Below are 20,125 nucleotides of genomic sequence, written 5' to 3'. Positions count from 1 at the left end.
GACTATCTACTCTGCTGTGTATAGTCAAATTGTACAGCGCTGCGGAATATGTTGGCGCTATATAAGTAAAATTTATTATTATTATTATTATTCAGTCACATTGCTGCTCTAAGGCATAAATCTTTCTATATTATACCATCATGGTGGAGTGTCACTAAACTGCTGTAGATATTTCACCCCTATGTGGGATTTTTAGGGTGATATATTTATATTTGGGGCCAATTTCTTATTATATTGTAAAAAGGAAAAGTGTGGACAAATAAGTATTGTAATATAGAGCAGGGTGAACGGGTTGTCCGGTTTTGGATGAAAATTCGCCATGGGCAGATTGAGCGCCACAGTAGTGTGGATTCAGGAGGTAAGAAGAGCTCCACTCTGGGGGGTGGGAGAATGAATAGATGGCTGCCACCTGCTGGTGAGGAGGACGTGGCTTTTGTGCTGCTGTTCCGCAGGACACAGGGTAACTTACCTCACCCCTACACTTTACTAGTAACCGAAGGACCTGCACAGTTGGACCCAAGGCCCCTATTACATGTAGTACAACAGGGAAATAACAGTTTGGTCACTAGGTGGCAGCATTGTAAACATAACTGCTATGCAGTTGTTCAGTGAAGTCGGGCAAAGTACATCTCACGTTCACTGCGCATGCACCACAAATTGAGAGCATGCACAATAAAACTAGGTGTATGTCCACGTTTTTACTGTACAACTAAGTAGTCAGTTCAATGTGGGCAGGAAAACTTTACAATTGAGCTGTGCAAGACACTAAACATGAGGACCCATGGGTGGTTTTACGTTACAAATCACCCTGGCAGTCTCCCTTTAAAGGGGCTCTATCATTGGAAAAAGTCATTTTTAACTAATCACATCCTTGCATAGGCTTTAGAAAGTCTATTCCACACCTACCTTTTGTATGCAAATTGCCTCAGTAGATTTTGAATAAGTCCGTTTTTATCCATATGCTAATGAGCTTCTCGGTGCACAGGAAGTTGTCAGCAGCAGTCCTCTCCCTGTGTTGTGTATGAGAGCAGGGAGGAGGAGGCAGCAGCCAGTGCTGTATATACAGCAAACAGTGCACGAAGAGACTTCTGGGGTGCACAGAGAAGCTCATTAGCATATGAATAAAAACTGACATTCAAAAACTACTGAGGCGATTTACATACAAAAGTTACATGTGGAATAGCCTTTCTAAAGCCTATGCAAGGATGTGATTAGTTAAAAATGACTTTTTCCAATGATAGAGCCCCTTTAAAGAGGACCTTTCACGGCCTATGGTATTGGCGGTATTATATACCGCTAGAAAGCTGGCTTCAGCGCACTGGTATGCCAGACATATCAGTGCCCTTAGTTATGGCACTGATATCTCTCCACTGACAGGACGATGGGCTTTACATCTCAGCATCATCAGTGGACGGTAAGGAACGCCTCCAGACAAAACTGTGAGGAAGGCGTTCCTTATGGCCTAGCAATGACACTGAGCTGTAAGGCCCACCTTTCTGTCAGTGGAGGGAAATCGGCACCAATATCTCTTGCAGCGGGACACTGCGCCAAATTCAGCACACTGTTAGCTTTCCAGCGGTATGTAATATCGCCATAACGCCTTAAATACAATGAGTTACAGCTACTTAATTCTTTCAATGACAACTGTGTTCCACGATGAGCCCTGTCAAGTTAAACTTTGCCACATCTATACATAAAGAAGTAATCCCAGCCATTGGAATGGCGATAAAAAGCGTTTCCTTCTGTACTGCAGCGTCTATAAAGTTCAGAATCAAAGTGGTGCCAGGACTGCAGGCCCGGAGAGAAAGAAGAGGGAGCCGATTATTTCAGCCAAAGATTTATACAGCGGGGGATACTATCCTGGAAGGTCTTACAGTGCCACCTAGAGGACATCTTCACATTTTTGGTAGTCATATGTTTGATTTTAAAATCTGACTTATTTTATTTGGTCTGTGATGTCATATACTGTACACTCATAAACCTCCCATGTATGTTTCCAAGAACTCCAGCTGCTTGGATTCCTGCCTGTGCAGTTCACTCCACAAATGCACTGCAAACATCTCCATGAATTTAACGCAAGGGTAAAAAAAAAACTTTATTAAAATAATTCAATGCTAAGATTTTAATAGGCCCAGTACCCGAGGCTGCACTACTGAAATATTCTGATGACGATACTATGATGATAGACCTGGAACATACTGTATCTACTGACAATTTACAGGTCTATCAAGTCCAAATCACTAGTAGTGCAGTATAGCGGCCATTAACAAGAGCAAAAAACTATATCTGTGACTACAAACCAATAAAGTAATGGATATGCAAATCAGCCTGCAAGTGCACTGGGGGCGGGACTACAGTGACAAGTTACCTACAGACAGCGGCAGAGGCTGAAAATGTCATTGATAGCTAAAGGGGAGGCATTGGGCATTTGCCAGAGCATTACACCTTTCTGTAGTCGGGCTCCGCCTCCAGTGCACTTGCAAGCTGATTTGCATATTCGTAAAAATATGACTCTCTATATCTCTGCATTGCTTCATTGGTTGGTGGTCACAAAGGTGTGTTTCTGGTCCTAATAAAGACCCCAGGACAGCACTGTTATTGACCCCATGTTGGACTCCCTTCAACTTTCTACATGATGATATTTTTTGTAGCAGGGTGTAGATGGGAGCACATGTATACCATTGATCTGTATATAAGGGTATATATAGTAGAGCAAAGAATCTATGCAGGAAACACTAGTAAGCGCTAGTAATATGTGGTAAAGGTCATACGGCAGATACCGTCATTTACAGCTCCTTGCTTCTAATTCTGCACCTTGGACTCTTGTGCAAAGATGTAAGCAGGGGCCAAGACAACAGCAGGGGCACCTACATTTGTCAAATCCCTTCCGTATGCACAGACATAAGACCTAAAGCCCCTGCGCCCCAGTGCAAAATATATAATCCCGGCCCCGGCCAGGATCGGTAAGTAAATGGGGCCCGTTACCGGCTGGAGTAACTCCAGCCAGTAACAGCCTATTAAAAAAAGAAAAAAAAAACGCAAGGGTAGGGGCTGTCGCCGGACCCCTAATGTTCCAGGCCCTGTGGCAGCTTCTACCACTGCTACCATGGTAGTTACGCCCCTGGGTGGGGGGGCTTTTTTCAGAAAAATGCTCTACTTTTGTTTGCTTTTTCACAAATAGGGTTGCTTTAAGTTTCTTTCAGGTCACAAATATTTTATGCCTTAATATCGAGTCCATAACACCCCTGTACCCACAAATATGATATTTCTCCATACAACTTGTGTTAATTCATAAATCTCAAGCAACGCCTCTATCACCACCCAGTCCATTTGTGGCCTCACAGTAGCCCCCATACAATATAATACCCCCCATGAACTCTCACAGTATCACATCCTTCCCCGTGGCCTTAACACAATATAATTTCCCTTGTGGCCCCCACATAGTATAGTGTCATTGTCATGGCTCCCCTAAAGCATAATGTCCCCTACACATTATAATGTGACCCCCCACATAATAAAATGTAATAAGTAATACTCACTTTGCCCTGTTCCACTCCCATCCCTGACACAATACAGTCACTACGTCTAGTCTGCGCAGTGACAGGTGGTGAATGGTGAAGCAGGGAGATGACAGCTTCCTGCTTCACCATTGTATTCGGCTCTATCTGCATCCTTAGGATGCATAAAGAGTTATAGCTGGGACATACCACCTGGGACAACAGCTTAAATCCAGGACCATCCTGCTGGATCGGGGATGGTTGGGAGGTCCCATAAAATCACTGCATCTTGAATATAGGTTTCTTCATGTAATTGGATGGTCAAGGACCAGTGATGGCTCTGCTCATGGATAAGAGAGGTGCTGCGTCCGGATCGAGCTGTTCCTTGGACAACCACTTTATTGGCTCCCATCTCATGTTGTCTCTTGTTCTACCTATTGGAACGTTGGTTACCATCGCAGCTGCCCGCCTTATCTACAGACTTTCTATGGTGGCTCAATACTAGTAGCTTGTATTGGCAGTGCAACTTGTTCCTCAATAAACCAGATTGGCAAGTTGCTCCGAGACGTGTCCGGTCTCCATGGAGAGGCTAACACCTCGCGTCTTGTCCTGGACACTGCGTCTCTTCTTCTCCGGTTACTTTATTGGTGCACATCTTGTCTTCTGGCTTTCCTGCAGCTTTCACAGAGTAACAATCACCTGTCTTGACTTCTATCACAACGACTTGTCTGGGAAGACATTGCACAAAAATAATGGAGTCAGTCAGCAATGGCGTCCCCTCACTATAGAGAAAATCAGTGTCAATATACCTGGGGCAGCCGTCCTGAAAATCCCACAATTTAATGCCCCCATCACAGTCACAAGTGCCCAACATACAGGGACTCTGCACTAAAAGGGAATGTTACCCAAAAATGACCCAAATTTTTAAGTAAAACATATTTTTATGAATTTTTTTGTTGTTTATATTTTTAATTTTCCATGCCACTATCTATATTACTATCTACACTCACCGGCCACTTTATTAGGTACACCTGTCCAACTGCTCGTTAACACTTAATTTCTAATCAGCCAATCACATGGCGGCAACTCAGTGCATTTAGGCATGTAGACATGGTCAAGACAATCTCCTGCAGTTCAAACCGAGCATCAGTATGGGGAAGAAAGGTGATTTGAGTGCCTTTGAACGTGGCATGGTTGTTGGTGCCAGAAGGGCTGGTCTGAGTATTTCAGAAACTGCTGATCTACTGGGATTTTCACGCACAACCATCTCTAGGGTTTACAGAGAATGGTCCGAAAAAGAAAAAACATCCAGTGAGCGGCAGTTCTGTGGGCGGAAATGCCTTGTTGATGCCAGAGGTCAGAGGAGAATGGCCAGACTGGTTCGAGCTGATAGAAAGGCAACAGTGACTCAAATAGCCACCCGTTACAACCAAGGTAGCCAGAAGAGCATCTCTGAACGCACAGTACGTCGAACTTTGAGGCAGATGGGCTACAGCAGCAGAAGACCACACCGGGTGCCACTCCTTTCAGCTAAGAACAGGAAAATGAGGCTACAATTTGCACAAGCTCATCGAAATTGGACAATTGAAGATTGGAAAAACGTTGCCTGGTCTGATGAGTCTCGATTTCTGCTGTGACATTCGGATGGTAGGGTCAGAATTTGGCGTCAACAACATGAAAGCATGGATCCATCCTGCCTTGTATCAACGGTTCAGGCTGGTGGTGGTGGTGTCATGGTGTGGGGAATATTTTCTTGGCACTCTTTGGGCCCCTTGGTACCAATTGAGCATCGTTGCAACGCCAAAGCCTACCTGAGTATTGTTGCTGACCATGTCCATCCCTTTATGACCACAATGTACCCAACATCTGATGGCTACTTTCAGCAGGATAATGCAATGCCATGTCATAAAGCTGGAATCATCTCAGACTGGTTTCTTGAACATGACAATGAGTTCACTGTACTCCAATGGCCTCCACAGTCACCAGATCTCAATCCAATAGAGCATCTTTGGGATGTGGTGGAACGGGAGATTCGCATCATGGATGTGCAGCCGACAAATCTGCGGCAACTGTGTGATGCCATCATGTCAATATGGACCAAAATCTCTGAGGAATGCTTCCAGCACCTTGTTGTATCTATGCCACGAAGAATTGAGGCAGTTCTGAAGGCAAAAGGGGGTCCAACCCGTTACTAGCATGGTGTACCTAATAAAGTGGCCGGTGAGTGTATAAGTACTGTATCCTGCACTCTGACCACTAAGCCTACTAATAGCCTGACACTTGTCAGGGATAGGAGTTTCTTTGCAGCAGTTATCTCATTCACATCCCAGACAGGATTACAATAAAAGATAACACCTCTATAGATAACACCACTGAGCCATCATTACATCCACCATGGACAATAGATGATGTCACAGCTTAACTCCTCCCACTCCCTGCACAGCGCATGTCTAGAGAACTCTCCCATAGATCTCAATAGGCACTTGTGATCACAGTACTAGGGCATTAAATGTGAATTTCTTTGGTCATGCTGACGGACTCCCTTTAAGAGGATGATAAGAAGCAGACCCAGGTAATGTCCGTCCTTCAAACCTTACAATACTCAAAACCAGGGGTGCTCACACTTTTTCAGTATGTGAGCTACTTTATAAACTGACCAAGGCAAAAGATCTACTACCCACTTCTTGTGGGCGAGGCCGGGGCGTGCCTGTGGGCGGGGCTGGGCGGAGCGTGAGAGCAGGAGACAGCGGCGTTCTGTGGCCGCCCAGGAATCCCCGGTGTCTGCTTGTTCACAGTGCAGGCTGAAAGTTATCTCTGGACACTTGCAGGCCGGGGCCGCTGCAGCCCTGACTGCGAACGACTGTAAGGGCCTTGCACTCGTTCACAGTCAGGGCTGCAGCGGCCCCGGAGATGACTTTCAGCCTGCGCTGTGAACAAGCAATACCCCGGCTGCTCCCTCCATCCCTAAGTGCGGGGAGCGCGTCATCCCCCGGAGCTGCTGCTGCCCGGCCTGCAAGTGTCCAGAGTGCTTGTTCACAGCGCAGGCTGAGAGTCGACTCTCAGCCTGCACTGTGAACAAGCAGACATCGGGGATCCCTGGCTGCATCCCGCGATCGACCCATACGTCCTTTACGATCGACCGGTAGATCGCAATCGACGTATTGGGCACCCCTGCTCAAAACCATAGATGTGACTATGGTGAACCCCAAGTGACCATAGTCACCCCCATAGTTATATAGTCCATAGCCTGTCAGTTCAGTGCCAACATGGCCTCTCTTATATCAGGTTGGCAGAGGTCATATAGGACATCCAGGTACTAGTTGTATAGCTATACAATATTATGCTGACCATACATATACATACAGGGTGAACTCTATGCAGTTATTACTCACTGCTTGTAAATGGAGAGAATAATGTTTGTTCTTAGAGATAAAGAATTTTATTGAAGCCCATGTGGAAGAAGAAGCATGTGTCCCCGATACACGTCATCCATGAAGTGTCCAGACATGAGAGTATTATGTCATTTATGGCACAGAGTATAGGAAGCGCTGTCTGCGGAATACACTGAACTGATAGTGAGCAGACCGACAGTCTAGACCTATAGGAAACCTATGGACTCACAGCTGATATAGGTAACCCACTCCTCTGCTAGGGAACCAAAAAACTCAGAAATAAGACGTTTGTTGCAATCCTCTCTCTATAGGGCTGTGTCCATGTGTGATAAAGAGGACTCTATGATCACTGGTGGGTGTCCTAAAGGTTACAAGGACCTCAACAAACAACTCTCTGTATCTCAGTTTGTAAGACTTCTGTGACTATAGCAGTATAGAAGAAGGAGATTGGGTCTCACCATAGTCACAGCCAAATTGTCAGGTTTTGGGTAGATAGCTTGTCTTCATGGGAAACCCCTTTAAAAGAAGATTCTGGCCCCCATTGCACTACATTTAATATTATTGACTCCAGTTTTCTGGTGCATATAATCAGTGAAAATAGACTTTACTCCAGAGGAACCGCCAAATTCACGAGGAAACTCCTCCATCAGTGGCTTGGATATGAAGACTGGCATGGAATGAGCTGTCTTCACAAATGTGGAGTCATAAAGGGCAGGAGCTCTGCTCAAGACCCCCTTGTAAACTAAAGAGAAGAGTCACTTGGTAAGTATTACATGGTCAACCAATATTCTGATTGGGCACCATGCATGAAGATTTTGGGCTCCAATGCAAAATCTGTACTAAGCTCTCCAACTATAATGTATCATCTATAGTACTGGTCTCCTCATATTGGGAAGAGACACCTTATGGGCCCCCTAAGGCTCCTGGGCCCAGGTGTAAACACACCCTCTGCACCCCCTCAAGTTACACCCGGGGTGTCACATCTAGCAACAAATTGGAGGTTATCTGGAGATCAGATGATTGTCAGATCTGCTGTTGATGGACATTTTAGACAGCTTAATTGGTTCTCGGTTAAAATACAAACTGAGCAAACCAAAGTATTTCCTAACCAGTAACATGACCCCAACCAGGTGGAACATACATTAACTACAAAAACCACACAACCACAAACAAGGTTAACCATAAACGGATGGCACGTTTCAGCTTCAACCCTGTTTGGGGGACTTCGTTTATGAGGGCTACAAGTAGGAGGCATTATACTGTGGCAGCCACAAGGGGGCATTGTACTATGTAAGGGCCACAAGGGGGGCGTTATACTGTGGCAGCCACAAGGGGGACATTATACTATGTAAGGGCCACAAGGGGAGACGTTATACTGTTTGGTACTACAAGGGGACATGATACTGTATGGGAGCACTAAGGGGGCATTATATTATATCTTGACAGGGCCATTATACTGTGTGGGAGCACAAAAGGATTGGGTAGGATTGGAGTGAAGACAAGGAGTCATGGGTGGGGTTAGAGGTGTAGTTTATTATACAGAAATTTGCGTAGATATGGTCGACCTCTGAAAGTTGGAATGTATGTGCCCCCTTGTTTAAATCTACTCTACAGTGTCATGAAGCACATGGTGGGGTGAGACCTGTGTTTGGCGATTGTTCATTCATCGGTTGTACTTCTAAGTAGTATATATGGCCACCATGAGATTGTAAGCTCTATCAGCACCATCCATAGGTGTCACAGGTGTGCAATGTAACGTACCATATATATAGGCAGTGCACTATGCTGATAGCCCACATTGCTCACTGTAGTTACCACTCATAGTTATACAGTTTGATCCCCTCTATGACTACACACGTAGCAGAGCCCTGTAAACAGAGACTGTACAGGAATGCAGAGAGGGGATCCTCTGCGCCCTTTAACCCACTAACTGCAGACTGTTGTGCTGTGTGTGCATGACATCAGAGAGGGGAGTGACAGCAGCGCAGGGCTCTGCTCAGCTCACACATCAGCCTGGCACTGCAGCACTGTGTATGCTTCTAACTCAGCTCTGCTGCTTCTCTCCAGCCTTCATCCTTCATTCTGCATCATGGCCAGACTGCTGAGAAGCTTTAGCATCCTTGTGATGAGGCACAGGAGACTTCCACCTGTCAGCTATTCAGGGAGCAGGGCAAGGAGGGCACATTCAGAGGCTGGTAAGATCTGGCAGGGGCGCTCTTCTTGCTTGTCAGGGTTTTAGCATGTTGTGTAATGTTATTGCTATTGTTTTCTATGTGTATGATCTGCATTGAGCATCTCTGCAATAAAAACCACCTAATCTTTCCAGATATATATATATATATATATATATATATATATATATATATATATATGCATGATATATCCCCTCCCTATTCATAGAATATACATTATGTTACATTGTAGCTCTAGCCTTCCAATAGAATATACAGTACAATGTAACAGTAATGTTGTGAAAACATCCTTCCTAGATAGTCAGGGCTCAGGCAGAGCTGCGCTGTATACATTGGCTGGAAATTTCCACTGTCTCTGCACCATCTGCGGTCATTTCCAGGGAATTACATCCAGAAGGTTAATTAACCTAAAAGCCCTGTGGTTTTAATTAGGAGACGTCATGGTTGAAGAGGTATCTCCTGTACGGGTAGCTCAGGGGGTCAGTACCTGGATATATAGATGATATTATCACATATTGATCTTATTAATGAGAAGTCTTCACATCTACTGACTGCCCCTATACATGGAATATAGTATATGTGCTTCATAAGAGCCAGGGAATGTGCATGGCTGAAAATTTTTGCCTGGTATTTTTGCTTACATATGTACAGCCATGCAGTCAGCTCAGAGGTAGACCAACCATTCAGGTAACAGGGCACTACCAGTGACCCAAAACTATTATGGGCAGGGAGATATCGCCTTATAGCCCAGGGGACCAGTGAGTTATATGGATAATATAGAGATGTACGCGTTCGATATCATTCTTCCATATAGTGATCTGACCCGGGTAACACAATCCATATAACAGCTCTATTTCCCGGGCTGACCACGGCCAGGCTGAACCAAACTCATTGCATTACAGTGATCTATGATGTTGTGGGCTCCAGCCCAGCCACTAATCTCCTATCCCATAACTGCGGTGGTCCTATTACTCACAGCGTTATAGATTACTGATCAGGTCAGGATCGATGGCCATCACACAGACCCAGACCACTCAGGACCATAAGAATTCACCCTTATATAGACCAATGCCACTGCCAGATCAGACAAGGCTCCTGATATTAGGGTGTAGTACCAAGATGATCCTACAGGCTACTATATGGGCTCTATATACTCCTTAAAGTAACCCCCCGCCCGGTCATGAACTCAAACATGATAAGTCAGTAAATACAGGGGATGGCTACCTGCTATTTACTTACCTCGCTTGAGCTGTGATCTGTGACTACGGCTTAGCTACAGTACTTACAGGGGAGTTAGGTAGTCTGAGACCCCCCCATCCTAACATTGGTTTGGACTGCAGCTCTTCCCGGTCAAAACCAATGATAAGACAGGGGTGTGTATCAGACTGCCGCAGGCTCCCTGGAGGCAGAAAGGATAGGTCAGCAATATGTCAGTAACAGCGAAACCCTTTAAAGATGACCTTTCTCCACCTCCAACTTTTTCCATCCTTCCATACATGCTGCTCCACTGATTTTGGCTTAGTTGGAATTTTTTCTTTCGTCCCGACCATTTTTGACCAACCATTTGTGTAAGTTTCAGTACAGTTATGTTCTCTATTGTCAGGTGGGCGGTCCCTGTCTGTCTCCTCTAGCCTAGGACTGCCCACCTGACAGTAAAGAGTATGATTGTATGGGTAAGTTCACACAGAGTAAAATGGAGTGTATTTTGGAGTGTAATTTTACACGTGTAAAAAATTTACGTGCGTATTTTGGAGCGTTTTTTTTTTACAGGTGGCGTTTACGGAGTGTTTTTTAGAGCGTTTACAGAAGCGTGTTTTTCTACACGCGTAAACGCTCCAAAAAACGCTCCGTAAACGCCACGTGTAAAAAAAAACGCTCCAAAATACGCGTATAAATCTTTTTGCACGTGTAAAATTACACTCCAAATTACACTCCATTTTACTCCGTGTGAACTTACCCTATGATTGTAAATTTTTACTGTTAGAAATTAACAGCTAGAATTGACGTGCCCTCATAATGTGTAATGGCCTCCTTCTTCCCCCATACAGTATAATGTTCTCCATATACCACCACAGTATAATGTCTTTCTTGTGTCCCCTTACAGTACAATGGCTTCCTTATACCCCCACATAATGCTCCCATATAGTGCAATGGCCTTCTTATGCCCCCATATACTGCTCCATTATGTACAGTATATCTACAGTAAAGTTCCCTTATACTCCAATATAATTGCCCCTTTATCCCCCATACAGTGCAATCACCCCCTTATGTCCCCTATACAGTAATTCCTTAGTCCCCCATATATTGGCTTCTTATGTGAAATGTCACCTATTGCCGCTTATATAATGACCTCTTATGCCCCATGCAGTACAATACCCCATATAATGGCCCCTTATACCCTACCCCTTTATTCTCCTATATAATGTCCCCTTATGTACCCACATAGTACAGTGCCCCCTTATGCCCTCATATGACATTCGCTACACCGCCATACAATACAGTACCCCCTACCCCTGCCTTATGAGGAGACTTCACTTACTGCTCATCGCTACTCGGACCCCTGACCCTTCCCAAATTTGGTAATCCTATTATTGCTAGAGCAACAATGGGGCGGGCGGTCTGAGTATCTATGTAAATTAAAGTAAAATCTGCACTTGCTGCTCGGCTCCGCTTATTGCTGGATCATAGTGGGCCCCTCAGGCTCCCCGGGGCCCCGAAAACTGCCTGTTTGCTGGGTGTTAGCGCTATCCCCGATCAAAAGCACCTCTGTTAATAAACATCATGTACACTCCGTATAATAACGTCTTATCGTTTCTTATCTTCTGTACCTGGGATACAAAGTGAAGGAAAAGTCCAATAAAATAATAATAATAATTATAATCAGTTTATCAAACTTTCTAGGACATAATTATTTAGCCATGTTGCTGGCTCAGCAGTGACGTGGTCTGCGGGCGACAACAACACACTAAAGTCCATAATTCAATCGAAAGCAATGGTGTAGGAAGCCCGGTGGTCACGGGCATAGAATGGGAAGTAGGAAACGTCCCAAAGGAGACCCAAACCCTTATTGTCAGCACCGATTGGACAGGGTCGGGGGTTCTTGGTTGGAGCTTTTGTCACTATTTGGTACTTTGCTTGAAAACACTTCCTTACAGTGGCGTAACTAGGAATGGCGGGGCACCGTGGCAAAGTTTTGACATGGTGCACCCTTCCTCTGACTGCCTCTCCCCCCCGAAGACCCTGATCGACCCTCCCCACCCCGCATTGCTGCACATAGTATTATGCCCCATAGTGGCCCCTGCACACAGTATTATACCCCATAGTGGCCCCTGCACACAGTATTATACCCCATAGTGGCCCCTGCACACAGCATTATGCCCCATAGTGGCCCCTGCACACAGTATTATGACTCATAGTGGCTCCTGCACACAGTATTATACCCCATAGAGGCCCCCGCACACAGTATTATGCCCCATAGTGGCCCCTGCACACAGTATTATCCCCCATAGTGGCCCCTGCACACAGTATTGTGCCCCATAGTGGACACCCCTGTACAATTATTATACTCTTTTCAGACCCCAGAGTATAATAATCGGAGATCCAGGGGGATACAAACATAAAAAACACTGTTACTGACGTATAATGACGTAAGCCCCGGCTCATGTGATGTCTGGAGTGTGACACAAATAGGCCTGAAGCCTTCCGGAGCCAGGAGATGTAAGTAACAGAGTTATTTATGTTCCCTCACCTCTCCTAGGCCTCTGATCATTATACTCGGGAGTCTAAAAAGACCCCCAAGTATAATGATAGTGTTATGGGGTTCTCGGACCTGCAGCATCACTTACCAATCCTAGCTCCTGCTTATGGCTGCCTGCACCTCCCCTTCTGCGGAGCCAGGATCGGTAAGTTAATAGGGCCCATTGCCGGCTGGACTTACTCCAGCAGGTAACAGTCTATTAAAACAAAACAAAAAAATTGCAGTGTTAGCGGTTAGCCGGACCTCCTAATGTCCCAGGCCCTGTGGCATCCGCTACCCCGCTAGTTACACCTCTGCTTCCTTAGGCTACACTGAACAAGCTGCCTTCCTAGCCTTTCCTATTGATTTCTGCACGTTTCCAGTCATATATTAATGTCCCTTTACCCTCCTGACTTGATATGACTGTAGTAGGAGACCTCTGGCCCCATCTCCAAGGTAATGACTAGTAATTGCCTGGTGTCCCTAATATTGCTCTTCTGGGCAATACTTCTACCTGCCGGTCCGTCCCCTGTTTCATAATGTGCTATGACAGGACGTGTAGCTTATACATAACCATGAGCTGTAGGCTGTGCCTGACCTGATAATGTTATCTGCGTGCTTGCTGCAATCATACAGGCGTGCAGCTGACGCGCTTCCAGCAAGACGTGACCTGATCTGACTTCTAGCACCGCTGTCACACCTCTCTCCTACATTGACGTTCTTCACACATTCATGTAAAAAAAAAAATCACCATAAAAAACAATCTGTATTGCTTTGTACGTTTTACGCACCGGAACAATCCAACTTACGATCGGAGTACATTGCTTATTATTTCAGGCCGGATACAAATGATCTTCTTCTTCCTTTGTTTTTAAGGTTTAGGGTCACTGACCAGATACGACGAGTCTGTTGTTTCCACCGACTGGCAGGAGAAGTTGACGCCAGAGCAATACTATGTGACCAGGGAGAAGGGCACAGAACTGGTGAGTAGGAGACGTGTGAGTGTGCGCCATACTGGGAACATCACCATGTCCAGACGTTACACTAGCGTGAATGAGGTTGTAGATGGAAGAATGATGGTGATAGATGTGACATAACTGTAATGTCCTCATGTCTGTCTGCTCAGCCTTTCAGCGGCATCTACCTGAACCACACAGAAGACGGGATGTATCACTGCGTCTGCTGCAACTCCCCGCTCTTCAGGTGACATTGTCTGCATGTGTCCATTCTGTCTGCTTGTTATACCATGGACGCAGACCCTTATAGAATGGGGCCTACACCCTCCTTGGTCCTATACTTTTAACCACTTGATGTTGAGGAGCTGAAGAACTTGAGTTCTAGATTTCCGGGATAGAGATTGAGTCTGCACGTGGTATTTGGAGACAGGAAGGAATCTTACCCTAGATATTAGGGTCAAAGTCAGGGGTGAACCTACCTTTTTTACCGACTGAGGCGGACGACAGAAAGCCGCCCCTCCCCTGGGAGGAGGGGGCGGAGTGGAGCATAGGGGGCGGAGTGAAGGGGGCGAGGCAGAGCGACGTTAGCAGGCAGAGAGCAGGTAGGGAGAAAACCTGCTCTCTGCCTGAGCGTGAGGGGAGGCCGCTGGAGCAGCGCTGTGTCCACAGGGCCTCCTCAATCCATCGCTCGCTTCCCGTGCCGGTCTGCGAGATGGTGACGCTAAGCCAGTCCAGGACAGCTTTTCCTGGACTGGCTTAGGTAAGCAAAAATGCCGCCCCCCCGCGGCCCTGGCATAGCGCCGCCTGAAGCGGTCGCTTCAGGTCGCCTCATGGGAGGTGCGGCGCTGGTCAAAGGTGTCCATCTCCTGTTTTTTTTTTGTCTTCTTCTGGATTAACATGGTCGGATTCCAGGTGGTTTGATGGCCTTATCAACTATGTAACTATGCATTGTTGGCAACTAAGGGTGCATGCACACTACGTTACGCCGGGCGTGTATGAGAGCCGTACACGCCGGCGTTACAGCAGGGCTGCCGAACACTTCCCATTCACTTCAATGGGAGCGCTCGTAAACGGCGCTGTTACGAGCGCTCCCATTGAAGTGAATGGGAAGTGTTCGGCAGTCTGCTGTAATGCCGGCGTGTACGGCTCTCATACACGCCCGGCGTTACTCAGTGTGCATGCACCCTAAGAGGGTAACAAATTTGGTCATGAGAAGGTATGGACCAGAGAACACTCAGGCAAATAAAGATGGCCTCCATTTTCTTTTCTGTGTGTGTCACTGACCCAGGCCTATGAAATGTATTCAGCCATAATACAGATAATACAGATCCGACCATCAATGTGCTAGACTGTCAGGTCAGCGACGTAGCTAAAAAATGAGCAAGGTGCGACTTTTGACACCTGAGAGAGTTTTCTCACCATACTTTCCCAGCGTATACAAGGTGTGCTTTGAATCCATGATATGGTATCAGGAGAGGGTACTAATGGGGGGCGCACCATTGTAGCGGGTATCTTATTAGAGATCTTACTTGTTCTTGGCCTCCTATTGGTGTATATGGAGGGGTAGTTGGTGGGACCCAAGTGGCCTTTGGGTCCTGGGGGTGTTGCCCTCCTTTGGAGATGTGCGCCCGCACGTTTTGTGATGGGTCAGAGGAGGGTGCATTCTTCCAGGGGGTGTGGGGTTATATACTATGATATATCGGGCGCCTGTTTTCTCGGATCTGCACTAAATCTGCGGCTAGTTTCACTAATTGTCTTCTCTCAATGGATTCTTCCTTGATGATTCTTTATATTATTTCTTCTCCTCTGTAGCTCAAAGACGAAGTATAATTCTGGGACTGGCTGGCCCTCCTTCTGGGAAGCCCACGGCACTGTCGGGAATGATGAAAGCAACACAAATGTATTTCGGAGGCCGGATAATTCCTTAGGATGGGCAGGGACTGAAGTTTTATGTAAAGAGGTGAATCTGACATCAATGTGTTGTGACTATAATGGGAAGAGTATACAGGTATTTTCCCAAATAGAGCTCTAAATCCCCTATAGGAACATACATTACATACTGTAGATAACATGAGGACTTCCTGCAGTCACCACTAGAGGGAGCTTAGGAGCTTACTGCAAACTGTGTAGTAAGTGCCCTCTAGTGGTGGCTTAAAGCTACCAACATTTGATCTTTTGAGGCTAAATTGTTAAAGGGGTTGTCCAGGGCCCAGACTTTCTGAGATGAGTACAGCAATTGATTTATCTTGTTAAGTGAAGCATTTTTACAATATCATTAGTGGAATTCCCAAAGTGTCACACAACGTTCCTCCGCTCATGTGGAGACGTCACATATACCTGTCTTCTCCATCCGCACGTCCTCATCTTCTCTTCCGACATCTGGGACTGCTTCCTCTCTAGTCCCCATATATACTGTGCATGTGCCACTCTCTCCTTGTATTGTCTCTCTGCACTGTGTGACAGCGCTAACATGTACTGCGCATGCGCCATCAGTCTCAGCATTACAAGGAGAGGGTGCACATGCGCAGTATATACTAACACCGTTACACAATGCAGAGAGGAAGCTGTAAAAGAGGAAAAGATGAGGCTGCGCGGTTGGGGGTGTGTGGTATAGGGATAGTGGAGGGAGATCACGTGTCGCTCTGGGAATGCCCCTATTGGGACCACTATGGGACAGACATGATATTGAAAAAATGCTTCACCTAGCAAGACTAATCTATTGCTTTGCTCATCTGAGAAGATCTGGGTCCTGACTCCTGGATATCCCCTTTACGTAAGCTGGGGATATGCTTTGATGTATTGATGTGCTGTAAGGGTTGTCCTGTTGACTGATCTGTAGCTTCATCACCCTGACTTGTGTTCCTTTCTTGTTTCCCTAGTGCGACGCTCACCTTGGTCATGTGTTTGATGATGGCCCCGAGCCCTCCGGCCAGAGGTTCTGTATCAACAGTGTTGCCCTCACCTTCAAACCAAGCTAAACTCCAGAAATGTATTGGGGTAATAAGGGAAATGTGTTAAAATGGTTATCTGGGACTTAAAGGGAACCTGCAATGCTAAACATTGTGACTGAGCTGCGTCCATCATGTTATAGACCAGGAGTAGCTGAGCACAGTATTCCCTGTATGACTGTCAATCACAGAGTAGGACCGCCCACTGGACTCCTAAGCAAAGACATTGTATAATTGACAGGTTATACTGAATCTTTTTCCATAAACTATATATCAATCTTCTCAGCTCCTCCTGCTCTATAACATGCTGCATGTATAATATGGCAGGTTCCCTATCAATGGTCTACCCTTAGGAAATGCAACCAGTATATATATGATCCCCAGATCAAGACGAGGAATATCCTGAGGATAGGTCGGCGATATTTAGGTCCCGGAATCCTGTTTTAGAATTTATTTTTGTGTAACTTGTCTTGATTTTTTTTGTATTTATGGTCTTTTTGTAAAAGTTTATGTTCTGTACCAAGCGTCTCGTGACAAGCTGCGTTATTCTCATCATATGGTTCCACATCGACCACTGGTCCCGGTTTGTCAACCACCTGAAGCAACTAATTTCTAAAATATTGGGGCAGATGTATTGTCTACCTATACCAATATACTGGAGTAAAACAGGTCACAAATCGGGGGGTTTGCAACGTTTTATTGGCTATTGTAACAAAAATCGTTGTAACTGGCGTTTTTACAATGGCCTTGGCACTTTCTGGAAAGGGAACGTACCAAGGATGTGTTGGGGATGGAGTCCAATGGCCCTGCAGAATTTTTGTATAAATGAGGCATGAAACCTATGCCAGGGACAAGCTGTTATGGACATGGACATGCTAGCAGAAAAAGGAACCCATGAAAGTCAATGGGAGGCTTTTTTTTCAGCGCTGAATCTGATGCGGATTCCACACCAAATTTGGCGCCATTTTCCTCCGTGTTAATGCACAGGAGCTGCTCTTTACGCGCTCATTCTGAACGTGTTTTTACGATCAGAATGAGCGCAGCGTTACATCGTGTGAAGGCTCCCTTAGGACGCTGAGCTGCAATACCAGACACAACCCATGGTCAGGTGTGGCGCTGTTTCTGGAAGAAAGAAGCCATTTAGTTGTAACCCTTAAAATCCATTTATGTCCAATCAGTATATACTCTATAGCCTCCCAGTATATGGTAGATTTTCACGTGTGCCTCTTCTCAATATGTGAATGTCACATTGTGTATTGTCTGGTTCTGTGTGTTCCATTGGATCATATTGTAAAGTGTAATATTTCTGTATCCTATACATATTGGAGACGACCATGCAGCTTAAGGAACTTCTTCATGATCCTACAATGTCATGTAATCCTGGGGAAGAAATCATCTGTTGTCGGAGGACTATTTATACGCTGGATAATATGGCCGCCTCCTCGGAGCTTACTAGACAGATCTGGAATGATGGTGCCAAAACATGGGGAGAGTTTTGTTCAATAAATATTTTACTTAGGAAACTCGTCAGGTCATTTCATTCCTGGATGGGAGCTTTCTCTAGCGCCACCTTTTGGAAAGAAACTCCCTGCATATCAATGCCTGGGTTTTCAGAAATCTAATGACATTGGACTAGAGATGAGCGAGTACTATTCGAAACGGCAGTTTCGAATAGCACGCACCCATAGGAATGAATGGACGCAGCCGGCTCCATTCATTCCTATGGGTGCGTGCTATTCAAAACTGCCTTTTCGAACAGTACTCGCTCATCTCTACATGGGACTAAAGTCAAACCAGAATATCTCCTCCAAAAATAAGTGCGTCCCATACACTGACAGCTGTTTTGGGATTATTGCCTCTCATAAGTGCAAAGCAGGGTATCAGCTTGCTAGTGTCTGTTCAGACATGGATACTTGCATGCAAAGGAATTGACTCACAGTAACTGGTGGAGTGTCAGTGAAATACAAGGGAGTACTCAGGGAAGAACTGGTGCAAAGGATATACAGTATGGATCTGGGGTTCCCTGTGTGATGTTTCTTATTGTCCGCTTGTCCCAACCCAATAGAAGGAACTGGAGGATGGGAGTAGTAGTTATGGGATTAACATCTGTTAAGCCTTTGGAATCCCTTATTTTGAGCCTGGACCAACCAGAGGATCCTCTAGTATTCTGGTTGGCTACCGTGACCCTTCTCATTTTTAAACAGGGCAACTTTAACCATCGGTGGGGGAAACTGGAGGGGGACAATATGTATTGCGGGGACAAGAAATTGGGGGCAGCTGGACAGGAACAAAATATACTGAGGAGAACACGAAACTCTAGGGCAGGGGTGCCCAATACGTCGATCGCGATCTACCGGTCGATCGCGAAGGACGTATGGGTCGATCGCAGGATCGGTGTCTGCTTGTTGACAGCGCAGGCCGGACAATCATCTCCGGACACTGGCAGGCCGGGGCCTTGCACTTGTTCGCAGTCAGGGCTGCGGCGGCCCCTCCTGCCAGTGTCCGAAGATGATTCTCATCCTGCTTTGTGAACAAGCAGACATCGGAGAGCTGTCTCCTGCTCTCATGCTCCGCCCCATCCACAGGCCCCGCCCCTGGTCCACCCCGGCCCCACCCCCAAGAAGTGGGTAGTAGATCTTATCCCTTGGTCAGTTTCTAAAGTAGCTCACATGCTCAAAAAGTGTGAGCACCCCTGCTCTAGGGCAACTGGAGGAGGACAATATATACTGTAGGGGTAACTGAAGGGGGACAATATACACTGTAAGGGTAACTGGAGGGGGACAATATATACTGTAGGGGTAACTGGAGTAAGACAATATACACTGTAAGGGTAACTGGAGGGGGACAATATATACTGTAGGGGTAACTGGAGGGGGACAATATATACTGTAGGGGTAACTGGAGAGGGACAATATATACTGTAGGGGTAACTGGAGGGAGACATTATAATATAAAATGTGTGAGCAGATAGAAGACATGCCTCCCCCACCTTCTCACTCACCAGCTATGGAGCCTTGTTGGATTAACCATTGCCTGTAGCTACCTCCAGCATCCATTTGCTTTGGCCTTACAGTGGCTGATGAAGGGCGTTATTAGTCCGAAACGTTGCATATTACTATATTGACTTCCATACTCAAGTCCTCTGATTATCTTATTGATCCATGTTTATCACATGGATTCTGCCATCTTCCTAAGTGGCAGTAGGTCTTTGGCCCAAGTACAACTGCACGACTTATCTCTAGGAGATGGAGCGATGCCATTAGAATAAGTTCACTGTCCGTTACTTCCATGGAACGGGTGTTAATACTGTATAGAATAGAGCGCGGTGCATTGTATCCTGTAATGAGATGATTTCCCATGTTGTCTGTACGGGTCATGGTAATGTGGTGCTTTGCAGCTATTAC

General features: G+C 45.9%; 1 protein-coding gene across 1 annotated transcript; it reads left to right on the top strand.

Annotated features, from left to right (window-relative positions):
- The first annotated feature begins 8,921 nt into the window (after window positions 1-8,921).
- Window positions 8,922-17,604, top strand: MSRB2 (methionine sulfoxide reductase B2). The gene is made up of 5 exons (XM_075271760.1): window positions 8,922-9,084; window positions 13,694-13,800; window positions 13,944-14,020; window positions 15,586-15,733; window positions 16,653-17,604. The coding sequence occupies exons 1-5, from the start codon at window positions 8,979-8,981 to the stop codon at window positions 16,749-16,751; spliced, it is 537 nt and encodes a 178-aa protein (XP_075127861.1). The 5' UTR covers window positions 8,922-8,978; the 3' UTR covers window positions 16,752-17,604.
- Window positions 17,605-20,125: the final 2,521 nt, after the last annotated feature.

This window comes from Leptodactylus fuscus, chromosome 4 (assembly GCF_031893055.1).
Source record: "Leptodactylus fuscus isolate aLepFus1 chromosome 4, aLepFus1.hap2, whole genome shotgun sequence".
Lineage (NCBI taxonomy): Eukaryota > Metazoa > Chordata > Amphibia > Anura > Leptodactylidae > Leptodactylus > Leptodactylus fuscus.
The sequence above is the reverse complement of the archived record's forward strand: the minus strand, read 5'-3'. Positions and strand labels throughout refer to the sequence as shown.